Here is a 24,844-nt window from a genome sequence, read left to right as displayed (position 1 = left end):
GTGGACTCTGATATCTTCTGAAGGCAAAGGTTGCAGGGAATTTTATCAAGGGGTATCAGAGTAAACAGGACAGAATATGTTTGCTTGTCACACTTTTCAGAGTTTTATTTTCAAAAAGTTTAGGAAATCTTTACAAATGTTTGCTACTTGTGTATTTATGTTTTTCTATAGACATTTTGTACGTCAGTTGAATTTTGATTTGTTCTCTTGCAGAAATTAGAAGCAGCATGCGTTTGCAGCAGATGGCTCTTTAAATCAATCATTGCAAATCAATAATAGATAGCACTGTACCGCCGATGCCAACCATATCTCAGAAATCACTGGCTGTGTCAAGCACCATACGGTGATGCAGCAGGCCAAATGTTCCCAACAAAGCGGGTCAAACGTGGAGCTGAGGCAGCACATAGTGTACGAGAATGTAAAGTAGACGGGTATTATTAGTATCACCGGCAAATCAAGTACACGCCTTATAGGAGAAGGAGCCATACCAACTGATAGGAGGGAGGATTGAGGAAAAGGCAAAGAGCGATTGGTAGGTTGTGTTCACGGTGGTGTGCAGCCTAAAACTGATGCTGAGACGGCCTGACAGGGTCTGTTTTTGTTCATTGCGAGACTGTTATCCAGAGTGACCGTGTTGTCTTCCATTCCCTCTGCAAAGGTTATGCCATTGCCAGCAGTCCACATGACACATTGAATGAGCCACTGCTCTGTGAGCCGGAGATGTTCATCAGGTCCGTCTTGAAGCACAGACGGCCCTCCCTTTAGATCCTGACATCGCTAAGAAGTCCTTTATGAAGGGAAATCTGCGTGGCTTCTCAACATTTTCCTCTATTTATTTACAACATATAGTACGGCTGCTGCTGCATTTTGCAAGTGACGTGATTGGTAATCGGGTGTGTTGGGCTGTCAGCTCAGGGTGCATGATCTTGCCAGCATGACTCAAGTCTGCCCGTGAGCTGCTTCCTGTGCCTGTGCATCTACTCCAGTTGCTCGTATGATCTATTTTAGATTCTTTTGCCCAAGGATGTGTGTGCATCCTCACAGCGGAGAGCCACAAAAAAAAAAAAACTGGAAAAAAAAAAAAAAGGAAGAGGAGGAGGAAGAGGGGGAGGTGACGATGTTCACATAATCTACAGGCAATCATGCAAATTCCCCAGACATAGTGCACTCACAGATGCTGTGGATAGGGGTGCAGCCCTGGACTCTGCTCAGGCACAACAAATTTGGAATTATGCAAACGAATGAATGAGATCTCTATCAGGCGTTTGTGCAGGACAGTATGTACAGAGGACGTGAGTCAACATGTGTGACACTGTAACAGACACTTTTGCTATTTAGCCTGCAGTGAAACCATGCATTTATCCAACTGGATTCATTTATACGCCATACCGTGGCCAGAGTACACCATGTTAAGCTCTTCTCATTGGTTCAGTTCTTTTACGAAGGCGACGGAGCACACTATTTGACATATGTGTGTCCTGACTGTGTGTCTCAAAGCAGCAGAGTCTGTCCAGTTGGGGAAATGACACAAGGCAGCGGCCGAGAGACCGGGCCTCCATTTCAAGCACAGATGTCATGCTCCTTGTAGCCTTCACACATTGAAGAGGCCAAGCCGAATTTGGCATGACCCTGAAGTGTCATCTTGATTAAGACACTCGCCTCATGTCGGCTACCGATGTGGGCTGATATTTGCGTGCCTGCGTTGTGTGTCCATACAGAAATATAAAGGGGTTGTTTTATATTTTTGTTTTTACATGAACTAGAAAAATTTAGATTTCCTCTCCATAATCCCACAAGAACAGGCATCCGTGGAAGGCATGGCAGCAACAATGATGGTTATTGTATTTGCTGAATGGCGGCATCTAATCTTGTGGAGGCAGTGGACATTTTTAGGGGCTTTTCAGCAGATTTGAGAACAAGGGTCGAAAGAGAAAAAAGAATCTTTTTTTAAATGCAATGAATTCACTGTTGTCATTTGCTTGAAGTATTTGTATTTCTTAATATTGCACAGAAAATTCGTATTTGCAAAGCTAAATTAAGGATGGTCTAGTTCCCTAAACGTAAACATAATAATCTAAAATAGTGTTTTAAAAACACCATCACAAAATTATGCAAAATATCTTTACATGTTCCATGTTAAATTGATGTCACAATATCTTGTTTTAACCTATTTGATATCTACTGTATCAAAAGAAAATATTTAGTACACAAAAAGACATATCAAAGATATGCAGCATCCATTCCAATTGTCTGGGGATGATGATCTTCTTTGTTTGGTCTCCAGAGATTCAGGAGTTTTAAAGCACTTCAAGAGAAGCATAATAGTGCCATCTTCTGGTCAGTGAGAAAAACCCATAAAGCCATAGTAGTACTCACCTGTCCAGTGTTAAATTATTTCAATTACATACAATCATAAAAAGGTGCTATTTGCAAAAAACAAAAGCAGAATATTAATCACATTTTCATCACGTCACACTTGCAGATTTGTAATTGTCAGTTACCATGGCACCAAACAAACAAGAGAGACTGCAGCTGACATCCAGGGGAAAATGGCAGCTGCTTGTCGAGAATAAGCCAGCCTGTCTGTAGAATGTATTGCACACACATGGTCATTAAGTAGAAAATAGAAAGACATTAAATAAACAGTTGTTACAAAGCCGACCTGTCAACAGGACTGTTAGGCTGTGGAAAAGCACATCTGTGAGTCGCAGAAACTTTCAAATAACGACCGTAGGGACACCAGGTGAGAGCAGTTTGTGCTTGACTTGCTCTTGAAACATCACTGCAAACGCTCCAAATTAGCCATGCCACTTTTTTGTCAGAGATTGCCGTGCAACCGATTGGCATGAAACTCACCCAACTGGGCAGAATCTAGCAGATAAAATTTAGGATCACCAGGCAGACAGCAAGGCATTTATTGAAGCAACAAGATGTAAACCTCTGCATCTAAACTAATTTCAAAATGTCTCCTAAAATATTAGAGCATTGCTCCTTTCACTTATTATACCTAAGATAACTATGGTAGATGCTAAGGTTCAGACTTCCTTCTTACCCACAGTTGACGATTCCTCCTGAGATTGGCATAAAAGCTTAAAAATAATAAAGCCAACAGTCATTTATTAAAAATTTGTACCCACTTCTCTGAACTACAGGATTTCAGATACTCCTCAATGTTCTGCTCAAATCAGGGATTTTTTACATAAACTGAGTGCATGTTGCACGTAAAACTAGTTCCACTCAAGACCATCATTCTGTTTACACAAAATGAGTAGTTTGCTGCATTTTACATCCAAAGTGAAAAGTGTGCTTGGAAAGGACATTCAAATCACCATCATAACCTAAAAATGCTGATACTTTGTAATGCAACTCCAGCCAAACGCTTTACTTAGTTCAACTGTATATACCATTAGGTACTGATGTGACAGCTTTCTCTTAAATATACAGTATTGCAGGAAAAATGGACAACAAAATGTGCAAATGTAGCTATTATAAGTTTATTTTGAAAATATTTAAGTACAAAAAGTGTTTTCTTCCAGAGAAATAAAGATGAAAAACCCTTTATATTTTCCTACCAGGATGACTCCTAAAACCAGAACTTTATACAGTCTTAAAGATGCAGGTACACTAAAAAAAATTAAATATAGGCCTAAAACAGGCAAATACATTAGTGAAACTTTTACTTGTGTCAAACAAGCAGATCCCATAAATCACTCACTTCTACAAATACATACAGAAAGCTTAAACTCCAACCTGTTACAGAAGTCTACACAAAGGAAGCCTCAATGTCAGAAAACTGTTTCTGCACTTATTAATGGAAAATTTAAGAAGACAATCTGCATTGTGTCATTCTACACAGTAGAAGCGTCATCTACTTCAGCGTAAGTAGATGACACTGAAAGGAAACCAAACACTGATCATTCCGCACCGCGCAATGATGGTCCTGTATGTGTAAAATAAAATAGAAAAGATTATATAGTTTATAAAAAAAAATCAATATTAATAAAAACATGGGTGTTAACTGTTAATAATAGAAAAAGAACCTTAGAAAATCAAATAATGTTATCAAAAATGTCACACTATCACATGTGGTGTCATAAAAAAAAGTATCATAATCCCCCAAATTTGTCACATTAGAACCACAAACATTGATGTAATGGAAACATTTAGATCAAAGTACAATTGTTACAATGATCCAGTCCAGACCTTTTATAAAGTATCAGGAAGGCACAAGGCATATTTGTAAAAAATGTTTAACATTTTGCATCATCCTTCCTCTACATCACAATTGTGTCAAACATCGTGTTCACCTGTCATGTAAAATCCCATTTAAACATTTTTGTTTGTGGTTGTCCTTCAACACGACATGAAGAGTTGAATTAAAACTGTAAGACATTAAAATTTCTGATTTTAATAAAACCAAATATGAGAAGGTAGGAAGACCTTTCAAAGTCAATACGTTTTCGAATCTAGCAATTAAACATCAACTATGGCAGTCTATTAAGCCCTACTTTATGAAATAAGAAATTTGGCAACAATAGAACGCTACTTAGATTTAGGGGAAAACAAAAAACACAAACTGGTAATATTGTGACATTACCAGCTAAGCAACTGGTGTGACTACTAAAGAACAGCAGCATTGGTTTAATGTTCAATGCAACTTAAAAACTAAGGCTACTTCTGTCTTGTATTAATAACAAACCGAAAATCAACTTATTTGTTAATGAAGTAGTTTAGGAATCCTCTCCAAAGCAAAAGTTTCACAATAAAAACCAACATGTTGAGAATAAATAAAGTCACTGCTTATCAACTATAATACAGAGGAGGAGATTTAGCCGTATTCAGTCATGTGTTAAGCTACAACATCCAGCTCCGCAGAGTAACAATAATGCAGCTGGTAAAACTGAAGACAACCTTGCCAGAGGCTGCGATTTGTTGATGGATGCTAAGCTATGCACCTAAGTAGAGTCATAAAAACCAGATACAAAAAAAATACAAAGAGTACAACTGTACCAGCAGTGACTATTTCTAAAATATCACAGATAAAAATAAAATCTGGCTAAATACATAGAATAAGGATAAAGTTTGTAATAGAAACCAGCTATTTGAATCATGCTTTCTAATTAAAGTTCAACTATAATTGATGTTAGTGGAAATATGTAATCAGATTTAGTGAATGCGTAAGCAAATTAAGGTTATTAAACAGTGGATAAGTCCAGTTCAACATAATAAAAATGACAGTTTGACCTAGTGTTTTCTGAAAGCAACAAGGCCAAGGCAGTAATCTTCTCATATAAATCTCAAAACGCATTGTTGCACATTACTTCCAACAGGTAACCTGTGACACCAGAGGTTAAGAACATAATAGTGCAAAAGAGACATAGCTGTCATGTTCAAGTAATATTGATTGAAAAGCAGTGTGATCTTAGAGTGGCAATGAAAGAACAGATAATATGGCTTACAGGCTGGTGGAGAAAGGCTGGAAAGGTCTTTGGCTATCAAATCAGATGACAGGCAGGTGAAAAACCTATTGTCATGCCGACAACTGACAACTTTGGGAATCTATATTCAGAAACTTACAGTGTGATTAATAATTTTCCCACAACTATCAAATGACTCAAAATTTAATTCCTTCTTTGTGGGTGAAAATTACCAATTTTAAGTGGCAAAACTGAGCCGAGTGTTCTACGAGATTGACCTTGAGGTCCAAAGAGGAATCACCTATGTGAGCACCACACGTCTTACACTGTTCTTGGCTAAGAGAAGTTGATTCTTGGCAAGAAGTGAAAATAATCCCTTTCAATCCTTCCCCCCACTATCTTATGGGTCGTCCTCTGGAGTCTGGTGGCTGCTACCTCTGGCCTGTATCTGAAGCCAGGTATCTCCCAGCGCCTTCGCAAAGTGATCATCAACAGAACCCGTGATAGAAACTGAATTGGACACAGCCTCGGCTTCTTTGTAGTTTTCCCCAAGACTGCGGCGGAAGTGTTCCTCAATGACAGGATCGCATACGGTCTTAGCTAAAAATAACATTTTGGAAAAACAAGGACAAAGACAGATCGAGATTATTAACAAGAATTTCAATTACAATTACAAAGTAAAACAAAAAAAAAGTAATTGAGGAATTAGCCATTAGATGTAATTTTAAAATAGTTACTTGAACATATTTTCAAGTCAACAAAAAAGTTAACTTAATTAGTTGTAAATGTAAATTAATTCAACTAATGTGAAACAATATAATTTAGGTGGGAAACTAAACTTTGGCTAAGTTATAAAAGACCCCGTCATCATTTCTGCTAATTTTAAGAGATAATTTGAACTTTCAGAGAAACATCAGTGGATTTAGACAGCAAGTCTTCATGTTCACCCTATAACTAATTTCATGTAAATATTCTACTGAAACTTGAAGGCAAAGCAGGATGAGGTTTTCTGCACTGAAAAATCTCAGAACTTTGCTGTCCAATGCCTATGAATATTTCTATTTTTTACCACTTAAGGGGAAAAATGTGGACTTGCAACACTGGTGTCTCAAAAATAATGGTTCGCTTAAATGAGCCAATTTAATAAGATTATGGGAATAAAGTACAAAAAAACCCCAAAGATTACCATTGGTCTTTCTCTGATTGTCAGGCGGGGGAGGAGTGCAGCCATTCATGTGGCAGTGTGAGAGGTTACAGTTCCGATTACTTGCTGGAGCACACGTGATAACCGAGGGTCGATTCTGGGAAACAGGAAAATGAAAAAATCTGATGAGTTTCATACAACAAACTAAAGGAGACCTTGATGAGTATTAATATTTTTGATCTAACCCTATCTATGATTGCTAAGGAACTTTAATACTTCGAAAAACCACCAAACTACTATACGCAAAAATTGAAGCTTAAAGTGTGAACATAAACATTTTGAATAAAGGTTCCAAACATCTATTATTTATAATAGACGTGAAGTAATAATTTTGCAGAAGAATGTCAATCTCTTTTATGCAGAAGTTTTCTGCTCTGATCACCAAAAATGATCATTTAATGCCAGAATTTCATTCACAGCTTTGTTCCACAAACTGGTTAAAACTAAATTGAAATGTATTTTTCAATCAACAAGAGGACTATAACAGTTCATACAATACCATTTACTGATCATTTCAGTCGATACGGACGCACCTGCTGCCTTTCTGTGGCCCCACTCATGACAGGCCGCGACACTTCAGTGTCACTGTGGTCTTTGGTCAGAGCCAGCGGCTGGTCTATAGCGTAGCCAGAAATGGTTGCATATGGGTTAGGCCGCTCCACAGGACTGTGGCTCAGGCTCCAGTGCTCATTGCGGTTGTCTCCAGCAGACGGACGAGCGCTGAGAAAAACAAACGAAGATCAAAACTCAACTTCACTGATGCATCTCTGCGGACAATTTACAGCTCACCAGTTTTACTTTTATAATAAAAATATAGTGCAAGCAGAGGTTACTCTAAAAAGAAGCAGGCTTTCTCCAACACCCATTTCAGAAGTTAAAATGTAACAAAAAATACAGGTGTGAACTGAGTCGGCAACAAATATTTCTGAATCTCCCTGATATTACAAAAAGGAAAAGGGCCATATTGAAAGGTTTCAATTTTACCTCAATTTATTTCCACTTCCATTAACATAAAAGTGTTTATTGCATATCGTTTATGCTTCAATCTGATTTACAACTTCTATATGTAAATCAAAATCAAAAGTAAGAAACTTCAGCAGACTTAATTTAATTTTGTGATGTCTGCTCTTACGTGCACTTACAGGTGAGAAGCAAACATTCTGCTCATTTTGGTCATGTGGTCATCATCACAGTTGAGTCTGTTTTCCATTTGTTCGTCCCCATACTTCCGTTTGTTTGGGCAGTGTGGGGAAGGCCCAGTTATGGTTGACACAGCAGTAGACAGGGAGGGAATCCTGGACTCATCTGTGGAAAAAGGTCAGCAGTTAATTTATTTCTTACATCCTATATTAATTACAGTATTAAAAGACTTGTTTTTGCTGACGTAGTTTCAATTGACGTATTGTTTTCAAATAACTACAAAGACAATTATGAATTTAGCAGTTTAGAATATTTCTTAGTTATATTTGAATAACAAGAATTAGGGCCATTTTATGTATTTACCAAAAGTGACCAAGCAACTATGTATGTGCTTTGTTTGTGATTCTTCATAAAGTCGGGAAAATTATGGATAACCTTGACAACCCTCTTTATGAGACTGTCTTGGGAAAACAGAGAATCTTCAGTCAGAGGCTTCTTTAAACTCGCTGTGATACAGAACGCTACAAGAGAGTTTTTCTGCCAACAGCCATCACTATCTACAATAACCCCGAAGAATTTGAAATAACATGAGTTACAACAACATTTAATTTCCCTTCGGGAACAATAAAATATCTTTAGATTTGAATCTAAATTCCATAATAACCATTCCCAGTTATAAAACGTCTTACATATCATTAAGAAGCTTTGAACACCACCTGCAGCAATCAATTATCGGCACCAATACGCGGTTGTTTAATTAAAAGCAATAGATTGCTACTTGCCAATAGGGGAACGCAATAAGAGCAAGAGAGTCGAGGTCACATAAACAGAAATAAAATGTCATATAAACAGAAATAAAAGGGCAACTTTACCGTCGTAGTGTAGTCTCCCAATGTTATTGTTCATCTTGTCCAGGAACTGAGAGTTCAACAGGTCCATTCTAGTGCACAGCATTTACATGTACAGGCTAGTTGCTAACGTTGACATTAGCAGGCTATTCTATCCAAGGCAACAACGCAAAAGTATATCCTAAAAAAAAAGTTAAGAATGTTAGAACACGCTTTAAGTCAAAATACATTAAAGAAAAGTAATTTATTAAAGAGTAATATTCCATTGGCAAACTGTATGTCGTAACAGACTCAAACACCCACGACTAGCATGACAGCTAACCAACCGCAAACCACTAAGCTAGCAGCTAAAACGTTACTTAGCTCTATTTGGTTTATTTTAACACTTCATATCAACAGCTGTATCCCGAAACAAAGTTAAAGTAATCGTTAAAGAAAGTGTCAGAAAACTACAAATATTGTAAGCGTAATCACACGAGTCAACGAAGGAAATGGCTAACTTTAGCTCAAGTCACACAAAACTAATGTTAGCACAGTCGCAAACTCAGTTGGCTCAAAAAGTTAACATTCAGCTAAAAACTACGACTGAACGACCCGTTAGCGACAATCTACTTTGATTCAACAAACGTAATGTCAAAAAGGATAACGGCAAGCTTCTAATGATACTTACTCAATCGATAATCTTGGTCTTACAACAACAAAACCATAGTTTGTACTGTGCTTCGCGTACTTTCCCATCACAGGAGGCGGAGCCCCAAAACAAAAGACCCACCCAGGCGTAGAGGCGAGACATGTTTATGAACGCACCTGAATCACAATCATGTGATTCGACAAGCTGAAGTATATTTATAAGTTACGAAAACATTGATTAGCTGAGAAAAAAACAAAAAAATGTTGTTTATGACAGTAAATTCAACAAATAGGATAATAGCTTAAACACTGTAGGCTGGGATTTTAAAATACAGATGCTCAGTCACCATTTGAGCCTGTGTTGGATCACACTCTACTCTCCTATGGATCTTTCTGAAATATAAACTGGATAATACTTCAATTTGACTTCAATTTGCACTACTGTAAAACAACCAGTTGGTGTCCCTCTCACACACAGTAAACTCACAGCAACACCTTTTGGTATTCCTGGGATCTGCAATGTTTGCAAACTAAAGAGACCTCTCTACTTACTGTCAAACCCAAAATATCTCGGCATTTATATATTTATATACATTTATATATATTGATATACAAAAGTCTATATTTATACACTTTATATTTACAAAAGTGGTAGGAAATGCTTAAATGGCAGGAGGAGATAGGAGTAGAGTAGCGAAAGAAAATGCAAGTCAACAACTTAAAAATCTGCTTCTACACCCTCAGAAAGAGAAAAAAGAATAAAACCTTGAAACCACAGGAACTCACAGCATGTGTATGTAATAATAACAATTATAACATCACAGATGTTATAAATGTACAAAGTACAAGTTAAAACAAGATGTATTCTGAGGCAACTGCAGCCCAAAGTAGAGTGTATATAAAAAACACCTGAATATGAACACCTTTGTCTTTTGCATACTTAACATAAATAAAGGCTTTAAAACAAGAGTTTGTGTGTAATTCAACTATATTATATATTGAGTCTAAGTTCCTTTTTAGACTGACGATCACTCTCTTGAAATGAAAAACACAATGAGAGGCAGGTGAAAATTTTAATTTCAAACTATAAATATTTTATATTAATCTGGGTGATTAAAATGTAAGTAGTAAGAAAAGTATATTTATTGTTTTTTAATTTATTTTAACTGCTCTTGAGTGTCCTTGTCAGAGACTAACTATGTTGGCCTTTACTTATATTTGTTTTGATCTCTGGACACCACAAACTATTGATTAAGTGAATTCCTTCCCAACCATTTTCCATACATCCATATCTCTCATTATACTTCATTCTACATTTTTCTTGTGCATGCATTTGTGAATGCAAATATATTTACAACAAAGATAGTAGCTTTAGGGTTTGATAACCCACACAAGAGATTGTTTACTGGATGCATTTGTGCCTCAAGGGACTGCTGCTGATGCTTCCTCCCATTTCAGTGCTGCCCACAGGTCCAAACAGCCATTTTAGAATTTGTGGCTGACAGAAATGCTCTTCATAGACAGTGGGTAGAGAATCCTACCAAACATGGGTAGGAGGTGTAAAGCCATTGTGATGTATAACCCGGATACCCCTTGCACCTCCACTGGAAACCCCTCAATTTTTCATGCTGTGGTTCAGAAAAGGATGATGTCTGTAAAGCAGAAAATGGGGGAGGGGTAGGGAAATCAGGCATGCCACTGAGAGAGAGAGAGGAGAGAGGACGACGGGAGGAAGGCACAGTCGAGCATCATGTGCTATGCTTGAGGAAAGCACAGGGTGAGGGGATTGGCTGCTGGAAGCTGTAGCGTCACTGCCAGTGAGGGAGAGCTTGGAGGATGCTCTGCAAAGCTGGGAGGTACTACATTCATTAGGAGTTTGTACAGAGACCCCAGCCTCCATCCGCTACACACTCACACCCAGGAGAACCCTGCAGGATAAATTTCCACACCCACCTCTTGTTTTCTCCTCGCCAGCCATGAATTACCTGCGCCGGCGTCTCTCGGACAGCACCTTCATTTCCAACCTGCCCAACGGCTACATGACAGACCTTCAGAGGCCTGACCCTGCTCAACCTCCTCCACCTGCTTCCTCCACCCCTGCCAAGTCTCCAACAAGCGGGCCGACACCTCCAGCCGTTTCCCCTGCTCCTGAGAGGAAGCCTCAGACGTCTCAGTCGACCAGCGCTGGTTTCTTCAGCTCCATCACAAATGTTGTAAAGCAGACAGCTGCCTCAGCAGGGCTTGTGGAGCAGACCCAAGTCACGACACCCAAGAAGTTTAAGATTCTGCTTGTGATCGATGAACCCCAGCAGGAGTGGTAAGACAATACGTTTCCATTTCTAATTAGTTTATTGTGAGCTATTTTTGTGAGTTATTGTTGCTCCATCCTTAGTGTCAGTTTTCTTTTTTATCTCTCTCTTGGATGTCATGTACTTTTGTAAAGATTAGAAACTACTATAACAGCATTTCTGTCAAATGCACAGTAAATATTAACGGTTATTGTCACCTACTGGTGTTCAGTTGCTGCCAATAATTATTGAGCCAGAATATTCTGGTTTTGAGGAATGGTCCTGTAATGACATAACACCAAGATGGAGGATTCCAGTTTTCCTCATTCGTCTATTTGTTTTACTATTTTGTTGCATTTGTCTCTTCTCATACATCATTTTCTGGTGTTAAATGGGGCATTTTAATGATGTCATCACTTTGTAACATGGCATGCTACACATATGTTAAAGCTGCTGTGCCACAGGTTGTGCTGAACCTAAAATGAAGTACCATTTTTTTACCTCTTGTTCCCTTCAAAGCACTGCAGTGTTTTCCCTCAATCAATGGGGTTTCCCCCCCTGCTCACTGACTGCATGTCATACATGCAGTGCACAATTAAAGGAGAAGCTAAATGTAAGATATTGCAACCCCTGATTTACTGGACAGCAACAGTGTAAAATAGAATGAAGCAGAAAGAACGTTAGATCGTTGTTGTATCCGTTTCATGTCCTGCTCCAAGAGCAGATCTTCATGCCATTAATATGAAGAAGCTGGGGAACCTTAATTATTTAAGCCTAATGGTGTTCAGAGTCCAGGAGGATCTTGCTCAGATATAGGATAAACAAACATCACTGTCAGCTTGATGGACTCAAAATCAATAAAGTGAGTATATTTCTTCTAGTAGTATGTAGTAGTATTACAATGCAATTTTAATACATGGTAATTGAATCCTTTCATGATGACTCTTCATTTGTATAGGCTCAGAGAGGATTTTTCCTCTTGAATGTGTGTGCTGAAGTATTTGCCTCATTGCAGTTTAATTTAGATAAAAATAGAAGACTTACTGAAACATAAAGTTTGACTCTAATCCTCAACCAATCACATTGCAGGAACTCAATGCATAAGATGCGGTGAAGATGATTTTGTAAAGTTAAAATGGATCATAAAAATGGGGAAAACGATTTAATGGACTTTGGCCATTAAATGATGCTTTCTGCTGAGGTTTTTGCATGCACCAATCCCTTACATTCACAATTATGGCCAGAAATAGAGAAACTATATTGTGAGTGACAATTGAGTAGATGAATAATGTCTTATGTCAGAGTTCAGATGAGTATGGGCAACATGATAGAAAGGCAACAGTAGCTGATTGAATGCCATATTTGGTTCAAATGGACTTCAGCAGCTTGAAACCATACCGGGTGTAATTCACAAAGGCTTGCTAAAACAAGACCATAACAGATTGGGAAAAGTTTATCTGTTTCTATTAGTCTTGAATTCAGCTGCAACATTTAGATGTTAGTGCTGAGATTTGGCATAAACAGCATAAATAAATCCATCCTGCTCTATTTCCACAGTTTAAATCTGTGGTGGTGTAATTGTTTGGGATTATTTTCTTGGCATGCTTTGACTCTCTTAGTCCCAAATGAGCATTTTTCAAATGCCAGTATTGGTGTTCACCATGTTCATGATCCCTTTTGACCACATTGTACCCATTTTCTAAAGACTACTTCAGCAGGATATTGATATTCCTGCTGGTAGATGAGTACACTAGTAGTGAGGAAATAATGACATGATGATGTAGGAAACATTCATCTGCAATGATTAGTTCAGACTCTTATCTGCAGGATGGATGTCAGCCGTGTGTATTCATATGTTCTTTATTGCTTAAAAAAAAGAAGTTATTTTTTTGTGAAGAAGGAAGGCTCACATTGTGGTGCTCAAATGTACTCACATCAGTACGCAAACTGATGTACATTATGTCAAGTGAGATTTCTGTGTGACCTCATTCTCACTGTTGGTTTTTATCCAGATCTGCTCTGAACCAGTTTCTGTGAGCAGTTTGTTGCTCTGACATTGTTTTTGTTCTTATTGTACCAGTCTCTGGTGCTCATAGCATTTATCGTCCTTAATGTGCATCAAATGCACAGTCACGTAGGAGATGTGCTAAAATAATTAATTTACAGGGCTTCCTCTGTCGGAGAGCTGCATCTATTTTTAATGACAGCTCAGTAGCACTATGCGGAGGTGTTTGACTTGGTTTGGCTTCTTTGGGTTGTTTTTACAAGACCTTTCACCCAGTGGTTCTGATTCAACATGGCAGAAAAATGTGTTGTTCCTACACTGTTTAGATAATGTAACGAAACAGTTTGAAATAGTATCCTTTGAGTACGAAAAGAAAACAACAGCAAATACAGCTAAAAGGGATTAACATTAGAAGATTACTGATGCTTAAAAAGATAACCAGTTTAGTATTTTAGTGCTCCTGTTGGCAGGACTGAAAGTTTTCTAAAGTACTGAGCTGTTGGCAAGCCCTGGGAGGATGAAACAGCTCTTTATTTTCTTGTGGTTTTGGCAGGCTCCTCATGTTCTCAGTGTTGTTGCACATCTTGAGTCTGGGATTTATGATCTTTAACTCACTATGCGACTAGCTGTACTTAGACATTTTTGTGTGTCCTGCCAGAAATTAAAACCAAAAGGACCCTGCTTGCTTCCTATACTTTCAGAGAAAGGTATATTCAAGGTTCAGGAATTAAGCAAATTATAGTAAAGTATTGTAAGTTAATGGGAACAGTTGGTTAAATTTGGTCAAATTGACAGAAACAGTAAATTGTTACTAATGTAGTTATAACAAATATTGAACACAGTGCCAATATTTGTTTAGGCAGGAGAATTTAAGAAAACATATGGTATTCATTAAAGAAGTTACAGAGTTTGTATGGAACAAGAAATAGGAACATTGAATAATGTACTAATGACGTAATAGTATTTCTTGAATTTATTCCTTTTAGGATTTTTTTTCCCGATAAGGTATCTTGACTGGAATGTTTTCTTATGTTGTACTTTGCTGGTGAGACAACAACATGTGGTCTGTAGATGATAAATACAGCATTAATAAGTAGATCAATAGAGCTGGATCAGTCATTGGTTCATCTCCAGACACTTAGGGCCTCTATGAACAGGAAAAGGAAGTCAAAAGGGAAAACCACCCAGCAACCCAATGTCTTTAAAGAACTAAGAGCTGAACATAAAAAATACTTTTTCTACCCCTGAATGTATATTCTAAAAAAATATATATATATATTTTTGATGTAAGTACCTGAAATTTGTAGTAAGATGTGTCATTTTTATTGACATCTTGTGTAATAATTTTGCAGCAAACACTGGGCAAATGATAAAAATGTAAGATCGTACTGATGGCAGACTCAAAATAAATTAGAAAATAGAAACTACCTAAATATATGTGTCTTTAAACTGTGAGTTTGTTATGCAATACATTTTACATAAGCAAGGTTCAGAGAAAAATACATGAAATGGGTTTGCTGCCATGTAGAAGCATTCTGTCATCCACCCAATGTCTAATGCTTTAGATGAGGCTACCAGTCAGCCAGACAGGTTTGGATAGTTCCAGGAATACTGTGTTATAAATTACTCCTATGACAAGAGCAGCAGATGAAACACTGTAACTTATGAGACTGATGGCTGTGAAGCCCTGTCTTGCTCATTGCAATTCAATATGTTGTCATTTAAAGTACAGATATTGACAGATTCTTGTGATTTATCAAATGTTCTGATCTATAAATTTCACCTTTCTAACTGAATATCAGCAGAAATGTGCCCTGTACTAGGAGCATAATCTTATGCAAACACAAGGGGGAAGTGAGAGTGGAACAGGCAAAGTAATTAGACATTAAAATTCAGCAAGGTCTACTGCTTGCCTAGGTCTCGGGTGAATCATCTGAATGAAAGATTCTGCCACAGTGCCACAGAAATATTGAATCAAGAGGATTGTTTTTCCAGATTAATTTTGAGAAAAATTGAAGAGACTAATTTATTGATTGACTTTTTTATATCGTCTCATTTCTTAAGATAACTGAGCTTGCTAAATGCATCAACACCAGATGTTTGAATATTCCATATAAAACAGACACAAAACTCATTTTTCTCACTGTGTAGCATTAAGTTAGATTAAACGTTTTTAGTAGGATATGCAATAATGTATTTATTGTATGTCTATTCTATTTCAAATCTCAAATTGAGAAGCTTGTGAAAAGATATCTAAATGTTTATTCCAGGTTGTCTTCTTTGTAAAGTTATTCTGCCAAACATTAAATAAATGTATATAAACTTCTGAATCTAAAAATTTAAAAACGCTCCAATTATTCTGGAATTAGAAAACAAATAAATTTGGTAAACCTAAGTAGCCTAAATCAGGCTTATTCTGACTTAATGTCAGACAGTGAGGGAGAAATGCTATTTGTCTTTTTATACAGTCAGTGTTAATATTTAGATGCAACTGTGCATGATCGTTTCAAATGTGGAGTAACATTAACAGCTTAAATCAAAGTCCTTCCAAAATCGGAGGACCTAGCTCTTGTGGGGAACTGATAAACCTTTCTGCATATTAATCCATGCACAAAAGGATCGTTGAATGTGCTACCTCTGATTAGTATGCTGTTAGTTGTCTTTTGCTCCGCGATACTGAAATTAAAAAAATAAAAAAAAAATCACCATATGCTACACCGTCTTCCTCAGCCTCATGCTGGGAAAGATTACTATTTAGATAGCAGGGAGGAAATCGTATGCTTGTTTTCTTTGTGGCCCTTTTCTGGTCGCTGCTCATGTTTTTCTCACTGTATGTTGAATTACAAGCATTGATGCTTTTCAGCTTTTCATGTGCGGGAGCTGTAATTCATATTTTAATATCTGTTTTCCTTCCCATGCTCTAATTGGGCTGTGACCGAATTATTCAGTTGTTTTTCCTTGACAAACAAGCAGCAGCAGCAGCAGGAAATGTGACAGAAGAACGGCATAGACTAATGAGGAAAAGGATGGAAGCGATTTTAAAGTATATTGAAAAAATCTGTAAAGACAGCATGGCAAAATATGTATGTTTATCAGATTTCTTCTGGGTTGAGCTGTCACCACACATAGTACAAAATGTACCACTGCAGTATATGCTGTTAGTTTAAGGGCTGAGCTGTAGAAAAAACATGCCAAAATAAAGGATTCTCCATGGCAACTCGAGGAAATTCATGGAAAAGACTGTTTTGTAGAAAACCCCTTATTTGGTTACATATCGGCCATTTCTTTTGTCAAAAGGTATGTTGTTAGGTTTTCCCTCTGCATATTAATTTATCACAACACTTTGCTTGTAAATGAAATGCAGTGAAATTCATTAGAATTGAGATGCTTTCAAAGGTGACTAACATGTTAAAATAAATCAAATTCTGTCATTACTGAACAATCTCTTGAATTCACAAGCGCTAAATTATGAGTGAGGCAAAGTTCAATAATTTTCTGGCATCTTGAATTCAGATGAAATGTCACAAGATTTTTTTATTTGTATAAGCCTGATTTAACTTTTACATGTTTAGAATGTGAAAACCACAAACGCCACTCTATTTTATTAGGCTGTTGTTTGACAGACTAGCACAAAGTGGCGTGTGATTGTGAATAGGTTTTCATACTTTTCACAAATGAAATCAGAAAATCGTAACATGGATTTACATAAAGCCCCTTTATACCTTGATTAAATCCAGTGCAGACAATTGCTTTGAGAAGACACTTATTAAACCCATAGAAGTAAATGAGGTCCAACTGAGGTTCAAGGAAACTCTGGAGGAGAAAAATGCAACCTCGATGTTGGGAAGATGGATGGAGCTAAATCCAGAGCAGTCCTGAAAGAACAATCTGTCATCGGCTGCAAAAGACTTGAGACTAGGAAGGAGGACAACAACTGGAAACATACAACCTGGGTGACACGAGAATGAGATCAAAGCACATTCATAGGTCTGAATGGCACTGTCAAAGTCGAGACCAAAATCCAATTGAAAATCTAAAGTGTTTAAAGTGTTCTGTAGAGACATACTCCAAAGGGGTTGTAGCTGTATTTGCAGCGAAGGGTTGTTTTTGCATAGTGTTGCTTCTGGGAGGCTGCCGCAATATTCAGACTTTTTCATATTAAAATTTCTTAGAGCCATCAGTCATATTCCTTTCACAGTTATTCTCCATTTGGTGTTGTTTTATCACATAGGAGCTAAACTTCAGGGCCGGTGAGACATCACTTTTCTTAAATATATCTGAAAATATCATTTGGCTGTGAGCAAGGTTCTGTAGAACTTGACTGAATGGTGAGGACAAAGTTCAACAGTTTGATTGATTCAAGAGTGTTGTAGATCTAAAGGTGCAAGACACTGGTATTCAAGGACTGGAGTTTTAAAATAATGATAAATTATGTAGTTTATGAGCTGACACAATGTGAAAAAGACTACATATGAAAGTTCCTGTTTTCAAGTGTTTTTTAGTAAATTCATGTTTATTGGTTGTCAGAATGAAGTGAGAAAGTGTGAGCATTTCTGTGTTTCAGCAGTTTGAGAAAAGCACAGAAGGGTTTTTTTTTTCTTCTTTGGTTCACTCAGCAGATTGCCATTTATTCAGCAATGACTCACTTTTCTGCTTGTTGCAAAGTCAACATAATCGAGTGATATGTTCACACTGGATCTGGCATTTACTGGACACCTGTAGTTCTGTTGTTTAATTAAAAAAAATGCTTTTTCTTCTCCACCAGGGCAAAATTATTGAAAGGAAAGAAGGTTCACGGGGATTATGATATCAAAGTGGAACAGGTATGTTAATGAAGACACTTAGATTCATTTCATGTGCTTATGCACCAAAAGAGGATTAAATTTATTCTCCCTGTGTTACATTCTCCCCTTTTCTGCGTTTAGGCTGAATTCAGTGAGTTGAACGTTGTTGCCCAAGCCAGCGGTACATGCAGCGTGAACATGCAAGTCCTCAGAAATGGCACCAAGGTTGTCAGGTCAGACAAACAAACTCCAAATGAATCTAGCGTGCAACTGAAACTCTTTGTTTTGACTGCTCTGTGTCCACCCACAGACGGACTCACCCACATTGCTATTATCCCTTGGCACAGCTTTGTTTACATTTCTATTGCTATTCTATTCTCCAGGTCCTTCAAGCCAGACTTTGTTCTCATTCGCCAGCATGCCTTCAGTATGACCCAGAATGAAGATTTTCGCAACCTGATCATCGGTCTGCAGTATGGGGGTGTTCCAAGCATTAACTCCTTGGAATCCATCTATAACCTCTGCGACAAGCCGTGGGCAGTAAGTGCTGAAGCGACGTAGTGGAGTTAAAAATCTATTCTGCATTCTGGGCTGCATGGTTGCATTTTTTAAAAGTTTTTATAAATTTCCTTTCCTAATTTTTTACCAAATTAATTACTTGTGTGCACATCCAGTTTGCTCAGCTAATCAACACCTACAGGAAGTTGGGACCTGAGAAGTTCCCCCTCATTGAACAGACCTTTTATCCCAACTATAAGGAGATGGTGAGCATCCTACTAGATGCAAACTTGTTTTACCTGTGACAGTGATATAATAATACAAAACTTCAACAATTATTAAACAAGTAAATGTCTTTCTTAATTAGGTGAGCATGCCCTCATTTCCTGTTGTTGTAAAGATTGGACACGCTCACTCTGGGATGGGAAAGGTATAGTAACGTGTCACTTGTTTTTGCTTTAATCCTTGTACACATACGCTGCCTCGCAAAAGTATTCATATCTGCTGAAGTTATTTGGAAAAGTCAATCCAAAAACAAAATTCTTATAAATGTATTTTATAAGTATTTCCTGTAATAGACCAATAAAAAGTAGTGCACAGCTGTTAATCAAAAACAAAAATGATACACTGGATTGTTTTTCAAAATTGTAACTGTGACTTGGTTTTCAGCCCTCATAAGTCAGTACTTGGTATAGCCACCTTTCATTGAAGTAACAGATCACATTGGTTTGGTGTCTCTCTTAGCTTTTCAGATCTGACTAGATCATTCTAACACATAAATATGGTTTGATCTGAAGCAGCAGTGCCTAGTACTCAAGAGCTATTCTGCAACTTTTAGATTCATTTGTAAAAGTTATATTCCTTCTTCAATATGCCTGAATGAAATGAATGGCTCGTTGCCATGCCTATCAAGCTGAAGGTCATGCAGACAAGGGAATTCATCCATTTGTGTCAGTTGTGTTGACAAATTTGACAAATGGATGCACTCAAAAGTTGCAGAATAGTAGCTTTAGAGGACTAGACTTGGATAATCTTGGATCTAAAGGACTCCTTTGCAGTTCTGTCAGTAAGTTTGGTCTCATCCTGCTGAAAGGTGAACTTCCACCGCCGTCTCAAGTCTTTTTTACATTCCCACAGGTTTTCCTTTATGCTTCCCCCATTATTTACCTCCCTCCATCTTGCACATCTTAGTTTTTGACCAGTTTCCCCGACCCTACAGAAAACAGTATGATGCTACCACTAACATGTTTTGCATGTGGACCAAAAGGTTCAGTTTTGATTTCATCTGTCCAGACTCGTCATGCTGTATGCCCCACGTGGCTTGACACAAACTACAAATCGGACTTCCTATGACTTTCTACAAGAGTGGCTTTCTTCTTGCCACCCTTCATTAGAGTTCAGGTTTGAGGAGTGACTAAAACCAGTCCTGTAAACAAGTTTTCCAAACAGAGCAGTGGATTTCTGCAGATCAAGCCCGAGTATGACTACTTTTGCAAGGCACTGCACTTGCTTTTTTCATTTAAGCCTTCATTAATGTGAATAAAGGAAGATCACATGATCACTTTATTGCATAAGAGTATGAGAGACATCTTTTTTACTTGACATTTTGTGTGTACAGGTGAAAGTAGACAACCACAGTAAGTTCCAGGACATAGCCAGTGTGGTGGCTCTCACTCAGACCTACACCACCACAGAGCCTCTCATTGATTCCAAGTATGACATCAGAATCCAGAAGATTGGTGCTGACTACAAAGCTTACATGTAGGTATAACTAAGCTGTTGTTACTCCTCATTAAACTGAACAAAACTAATCTTTATTTTTTATTTGTGTTGTACATTCATCAGGAGAACATCTATATCTGGAAACTGGAAGACAAACACAGGCTCTGCAATGCTTGAGCAGGTCGCCATGACTGACAGGTAATTCATTCCTATTATTGTATCAAATATTAAAGCTGAATTATGTCATAAAATGTGCTTAGTTTCTTAATTTAAAAAAATATTCTTTTGAATGTCTGACAATCTCTTCTGCTGATAATTGGAGCACATTGTCTTATTTTTCTCCCAGTGCTTCTGAATAATATTTTGATTGTGTTTAGGTACAAGCTATGGGTGGACACCTGCTGTGAGATCTTTGGGGGTTTGGACATTTGTGCAGTTAAAGCTATCCATGGGAAAGATGGCAAAGATTATATCACAGAGGTAAAACTCTGACATAAATGGATATCAAATCAGCACCTGAAACTTCCAAATGGATTATTCTTTTGGAAGATACTTAACTGTTTACTTAAATAAATATAGTCCCATTAAAACCTCCAACTATTGTGTGCACAGATTTCAAAATTTCTTTTAATTAAACTGGTTGATTTCATGACACAGACTCCTGGTTTTCAAATTCTACGAAATGAATATACCTAATTGGTCCCTGTAAAAAAGGCTTTGTACCAATAATTAGCATATGTAAACTTCTGAGCAGAACTACGTATATGCAGCCCAGGATCTTCTTCCAAAAACATGTGAATAATAAATAAGTGCATTATTCAATTCTGCCATTTACTGCTTTAATAATTGTATCACACTGTTCTGTGATATTCCTCTGGCTTGACCATCTCCAATGTGGGGCAGGTGGTTGGTTCCTCCATGCCGCTGGTTGGAGAACACCAGGCTGAAGACCGGCAGCTCATTGCTGACTTGGTGCTGGCAAAAATGAACCAGTCAGCTGAGAGAGAAGCTAATGCTCCCCAGAGACCCACAACTATACAACCATCCCAGGTATGAAAATACACTGAACGGAGCATTTTTTGTTTGGTTTTTTTTTTTCTGTTCTTGAGCTAATCACCTTTAAGTGATCTGTTGATACTAATGTATCTATTTTTTTTTTTAAACGTGATACAGGGAACTGGCCAGAAAGGAGAGATTACTGGCGAACTCACTAAGAACGGTGCTGGGCGTCCACCTCAAGGTTGCCTGCAGTACATTCTCGACTGTAATGGCGTTGCAGTGGGTCCAAAACCAGTCCAGGCCAACTGAGACCTGCAGAGGGAAAAGTTCTCAGCGTCTGGATGGATGGCAGTGTGCCCCCTGGCTGTGCAGACGTGTTGGTGAATGCTGGCAGCTAGAACCAGATCTGGTTGGTGTGAGCTCTCGGTACAACTGCGAGCTGGCCTGGCCTGTGTTTTTTCTTAACTCTATGCAGTGTCAACATGTACTGTCTACCTGTCCACCTGTTGGTTTGTGTGCTTGTATAGGCCACTTGTGTTTCAGCAGCCGTGTGTTTTCTTATTTTCTTTGAGCCTGTTGTTGATAATATAAAATGAAAATTGTGCCTACACTGAGTTCAGTGCTGCTCTGTGCTAACTTTCTAACCTGGCTATGAAGCTTTTATTTCCCCCTAACACTGTGTCTTCAGTTCATTTTACATAATTTGGTGTGTCCCTCTAGTTATTATTCAAACTGTGGGTAACCATAGAGTTTGAACTTGTATATCTTAATATGTATAAGATAAATGTGTGTGTATGGTTGTAGTGGTGAATATTTTTGTACTTATACTGATAGATATTTATTTTTATTTGTTTGCATGACTGACACAAAGACAGGTGCAAGTCTTAAACGTCTGATGATGTGGGATGTTTATCTAACATGGCTGTTAAATCGCTGTGTATAACTAAGCTGTGTTTTCTGTGATTCTACATTGTGAATGTGTATGTAACAACAGATACATATTAAGAGATTCATGCAGTATTTTTATTTTATTCAAATCAATATTTCCTCATAGAGTGCTGTCTCTAGAAATTAGATTATTTAGTGGTAGAATATAAATTGATGCCCATGTAATAAAAACTAAAGGTCTATTGAATATTTTATAATGTAGAAAGATTCTAAACACAGAACTTCACTATAATTGTAGAATTTTGAACCAAAGAATATAGTATTTAGTGTTAGTCTTTGCACTCCAGAAACTAACAGTGTAAATAAGAATAAGAGGACCGTTAACCCTGCTTGTGGACGGTGCAGATTAATGGACTAACGGTGGTACAATCTGATAGTTATCCTTTCTAAACCCCTTGTTTCAGATCTGATTAAGTATCAAAGCTCTGTTTCTGTTGTTTGGAGGCAAAACTTATTTCTGATAATCAAAATGTGTGTTATGTGTGAATATTCATCCGAAAAATGTTAAATATAAAGTCTCGCTTCTACCATTCACTTTATAAAAGCTTTTGAGGAGGCCTTTTTATCGAAAGAGTCATTGTTCTGAGGTCTAGTGTCGCCTTATCTGGCACTGCTGTGCTCAGATTACTGCCATTGCTGGGAGTTGATGGAAAGTGCAATATGAAAGCTTATTTGTTTCGATTAAGTATGCTGACAGGTGCATCTCAGTATGTTAGAATATTGTCAGAAATTACATTTATTTTTCTTTAATTCGATTGAAAACACAAACTCACATATTATCAATGCATACTTCATTCACTCAAATTTTCATGGCTTAAGATATGAAGGAATCTACTCCAAAAAATAGAATATAACCTGATATGCTATGTTACTGCTATGTTACAGCCTACAGAATCATGGTAGAGAAGGCTGAATTGTCCAGTAAGTCACAAATGGTCATTGCTAAATAAACTGTCTGTTCAAAGACTGCTAAATACCAACATATTGAATGAAAGTTGAGTGGAAGGAAAACATTTGGTGCAAGCAACAATGATAGCTGGAGCCATAGAGTTTGTTGAGAAGGTTATGTAAGAGATTGGGGAAAACTCACAAGGTGAAGTCTGCAGCTGGAGTCAGTGAAATCAAGAACAACCACCTATAGTTAAATCTGAAGTAAAATGTTTCTGGGGATAAAAGGAATATATAAAAAATACTGCACTGTTGGAATGAATTACTGAATAAATCAGACTCTTGATTATATTTACATTTATTGAGATACAAATGTATACATGAAATCAGATCTTCCATTTAAATATTTTTCAAAAAGCGATAATCACCCACACCCTGAATAGTTCTTTTTACTAAGTGGCTTTTTGTTCTACTGTCTTTATGTGCTGTTGTACAGTGGTTTACTTCAGAAGGCCATCTCATTTATCCAATATCCTAAACGGTGAAAAAAAAACCAAACAGTAAAAAAACAAGAATCTTTTCAGCGAGCTTTGCGTGCAGTTCTTTTTCTAAGCTGTGATAAGTGCCATTGTTTTATCTGTGAGTGTATCCCTGTAGAAAGCCATGCCTGAGGCTTTATGGACGTGTTGTTCCGTTTATTAGGAAATATGCCATGACATTGACCAGCAGAGAGACACAAGTCGGTGACGGCTACGTTGTTTGGCCTCAGTTTGGAAACTAAATACATCTGAGCTTTGTCATTTGGCCTTCGTGTTGAAGTGATACTTCTGGCTGCAGATTGATACTGGAACTGAGGCAGCAACTTCGAGAAGCAGTGTTAAGCTGTAAAAACCCACATCTGGAAAAAACAATAATGTGTGGACTCTTTATGTCACTGGCAATAAAGCTTCCTTTGCAATAGCTGCTTTGTGTCTTGATGTGTGCTACCAGTAATGTTTTTATAAAGGGAACATTTAGACCAATGTATCTACGTTTATTTGCACATTTGATGAAGATTTGTAAAGAGACTTAAAAAAAATGTATCTCCAATTGCAGTCGCAAACCATAAAAATCAAACTTTATTTCAAGTACATTTATTCAGAAAAAAATCCATGTTGAAAAATAAAATGTTTTCAACAAAATCACCAATGAGATGCTTATTTCTTTAACTTTATACTTTTACTGCAATACCATGCTGTGAAAAAGTATTTTACTTTCTACATATTTCTTCCATTCTTATCTTTTATACCATGTTTAGCATCATCAAACACATTTTAATTCCAAACATAGATAACAAATCAATACAAAAACAGCTTTAAATTGATTCACTAACAGTTCAGCTTTCTCTTCCTTCACAGCATAGATCAGTCCCTGAACTCACAAACAGTGTCATTGTTCCACACTAAGACAGAGCTTTAAGTAGTTTTTATGGTT

General features: G+C 37.4%; 2 protein-coding genes across 2 annotated transcripts; one reads left to right on the top strand and one right to left on the bottom strand.

Moving 5' to 3' along the window:
• Positions 1 to 3,480: 3,480 nt before the first annotated feature.
• Positions 3,481 to 9,365, bottom strand: LOC102221224 (transcription cofactor vestigial-like protein 4). Its single transcript, XM_014471260.2, has 6 exons — positions 9,280 to 9,365; positions 8,634 to 8,790; positions 7,764 to 7,926; positions 7,155 to 7,341; positions 6,604 to 6,718; positions 3,481 to 6,017 (listed from the first exon to the last, which is right to left on the bottom strand). Exons 2-6 carry the CDS (start codon positions 8,713 to 8,715, stop codon positions 5,818 to 5,820), a joined length of 747 nt encoding a protein of 248 aa, XP_014326746.1. The 5' UTR covers positions 8,716 to 8,790; positions 9,280 to 9,365; the 3' UTR covers positions 3,481 to 5,817.
• A 1,643-nt stretch (positions 9,366 to 11,008) lies between these two features.
• LOC102235059 (synapsin-2-like) lies at positions 11,009 to 24,331 on the top strand. Its single transcript, XM_005805671.2, has 11 exons — positions 11,009 to 11,556; positions 18,298 to 18,355; positions 18,458 to 18,549; positions 18,700 to 18,856; positions 18,991 to 19,080; positions 19,182 to 19,244; positions 20,433 to 20,575; positions 20,660 to 20,734; positions 20,914 to 21,016; positions 21,440 to 21,586; positions 21,710 to 24,331. The coding sequence occupies exons 1-11, from the start codon at positions 11,216 to 11,218 to the stop codon at positions 21,842 to 21,844; spliced, it is 1,404 nt and encodes a 467-aa protein (XP_005805728.1). The 5' UTR covers positions 11,009 to 11,215; the 3' UTR covers positions 21,845 to 24,331.
• The last annotated feature ends 513 nt before the right edge of the window (positions 24,332 to 24,844 follow it).

This window comes from Xiphophorus maculatus, chromosome 1 (assembly GCF_002775205.1).
Source record: "Xiphophorus maculatus strain JP 163 A chromosome 1, X_maculatus-5.0-male, whole genome shotgun sequence".
In the NCBI taxonomy this organism is placed as follows: domain Eukaryota; kingdom Metazoa; phylum Chordata; class Actinopteri; order Cyprinodontiformes; family Poeciliidae; genus Xiphophorus; species Xiphophorus maculatus.
The sequence above is the reverse complement of the archived record's forward strand: the minus strand, read 5'-3'. Positions and strand labels throughout refer to the sequence as shown.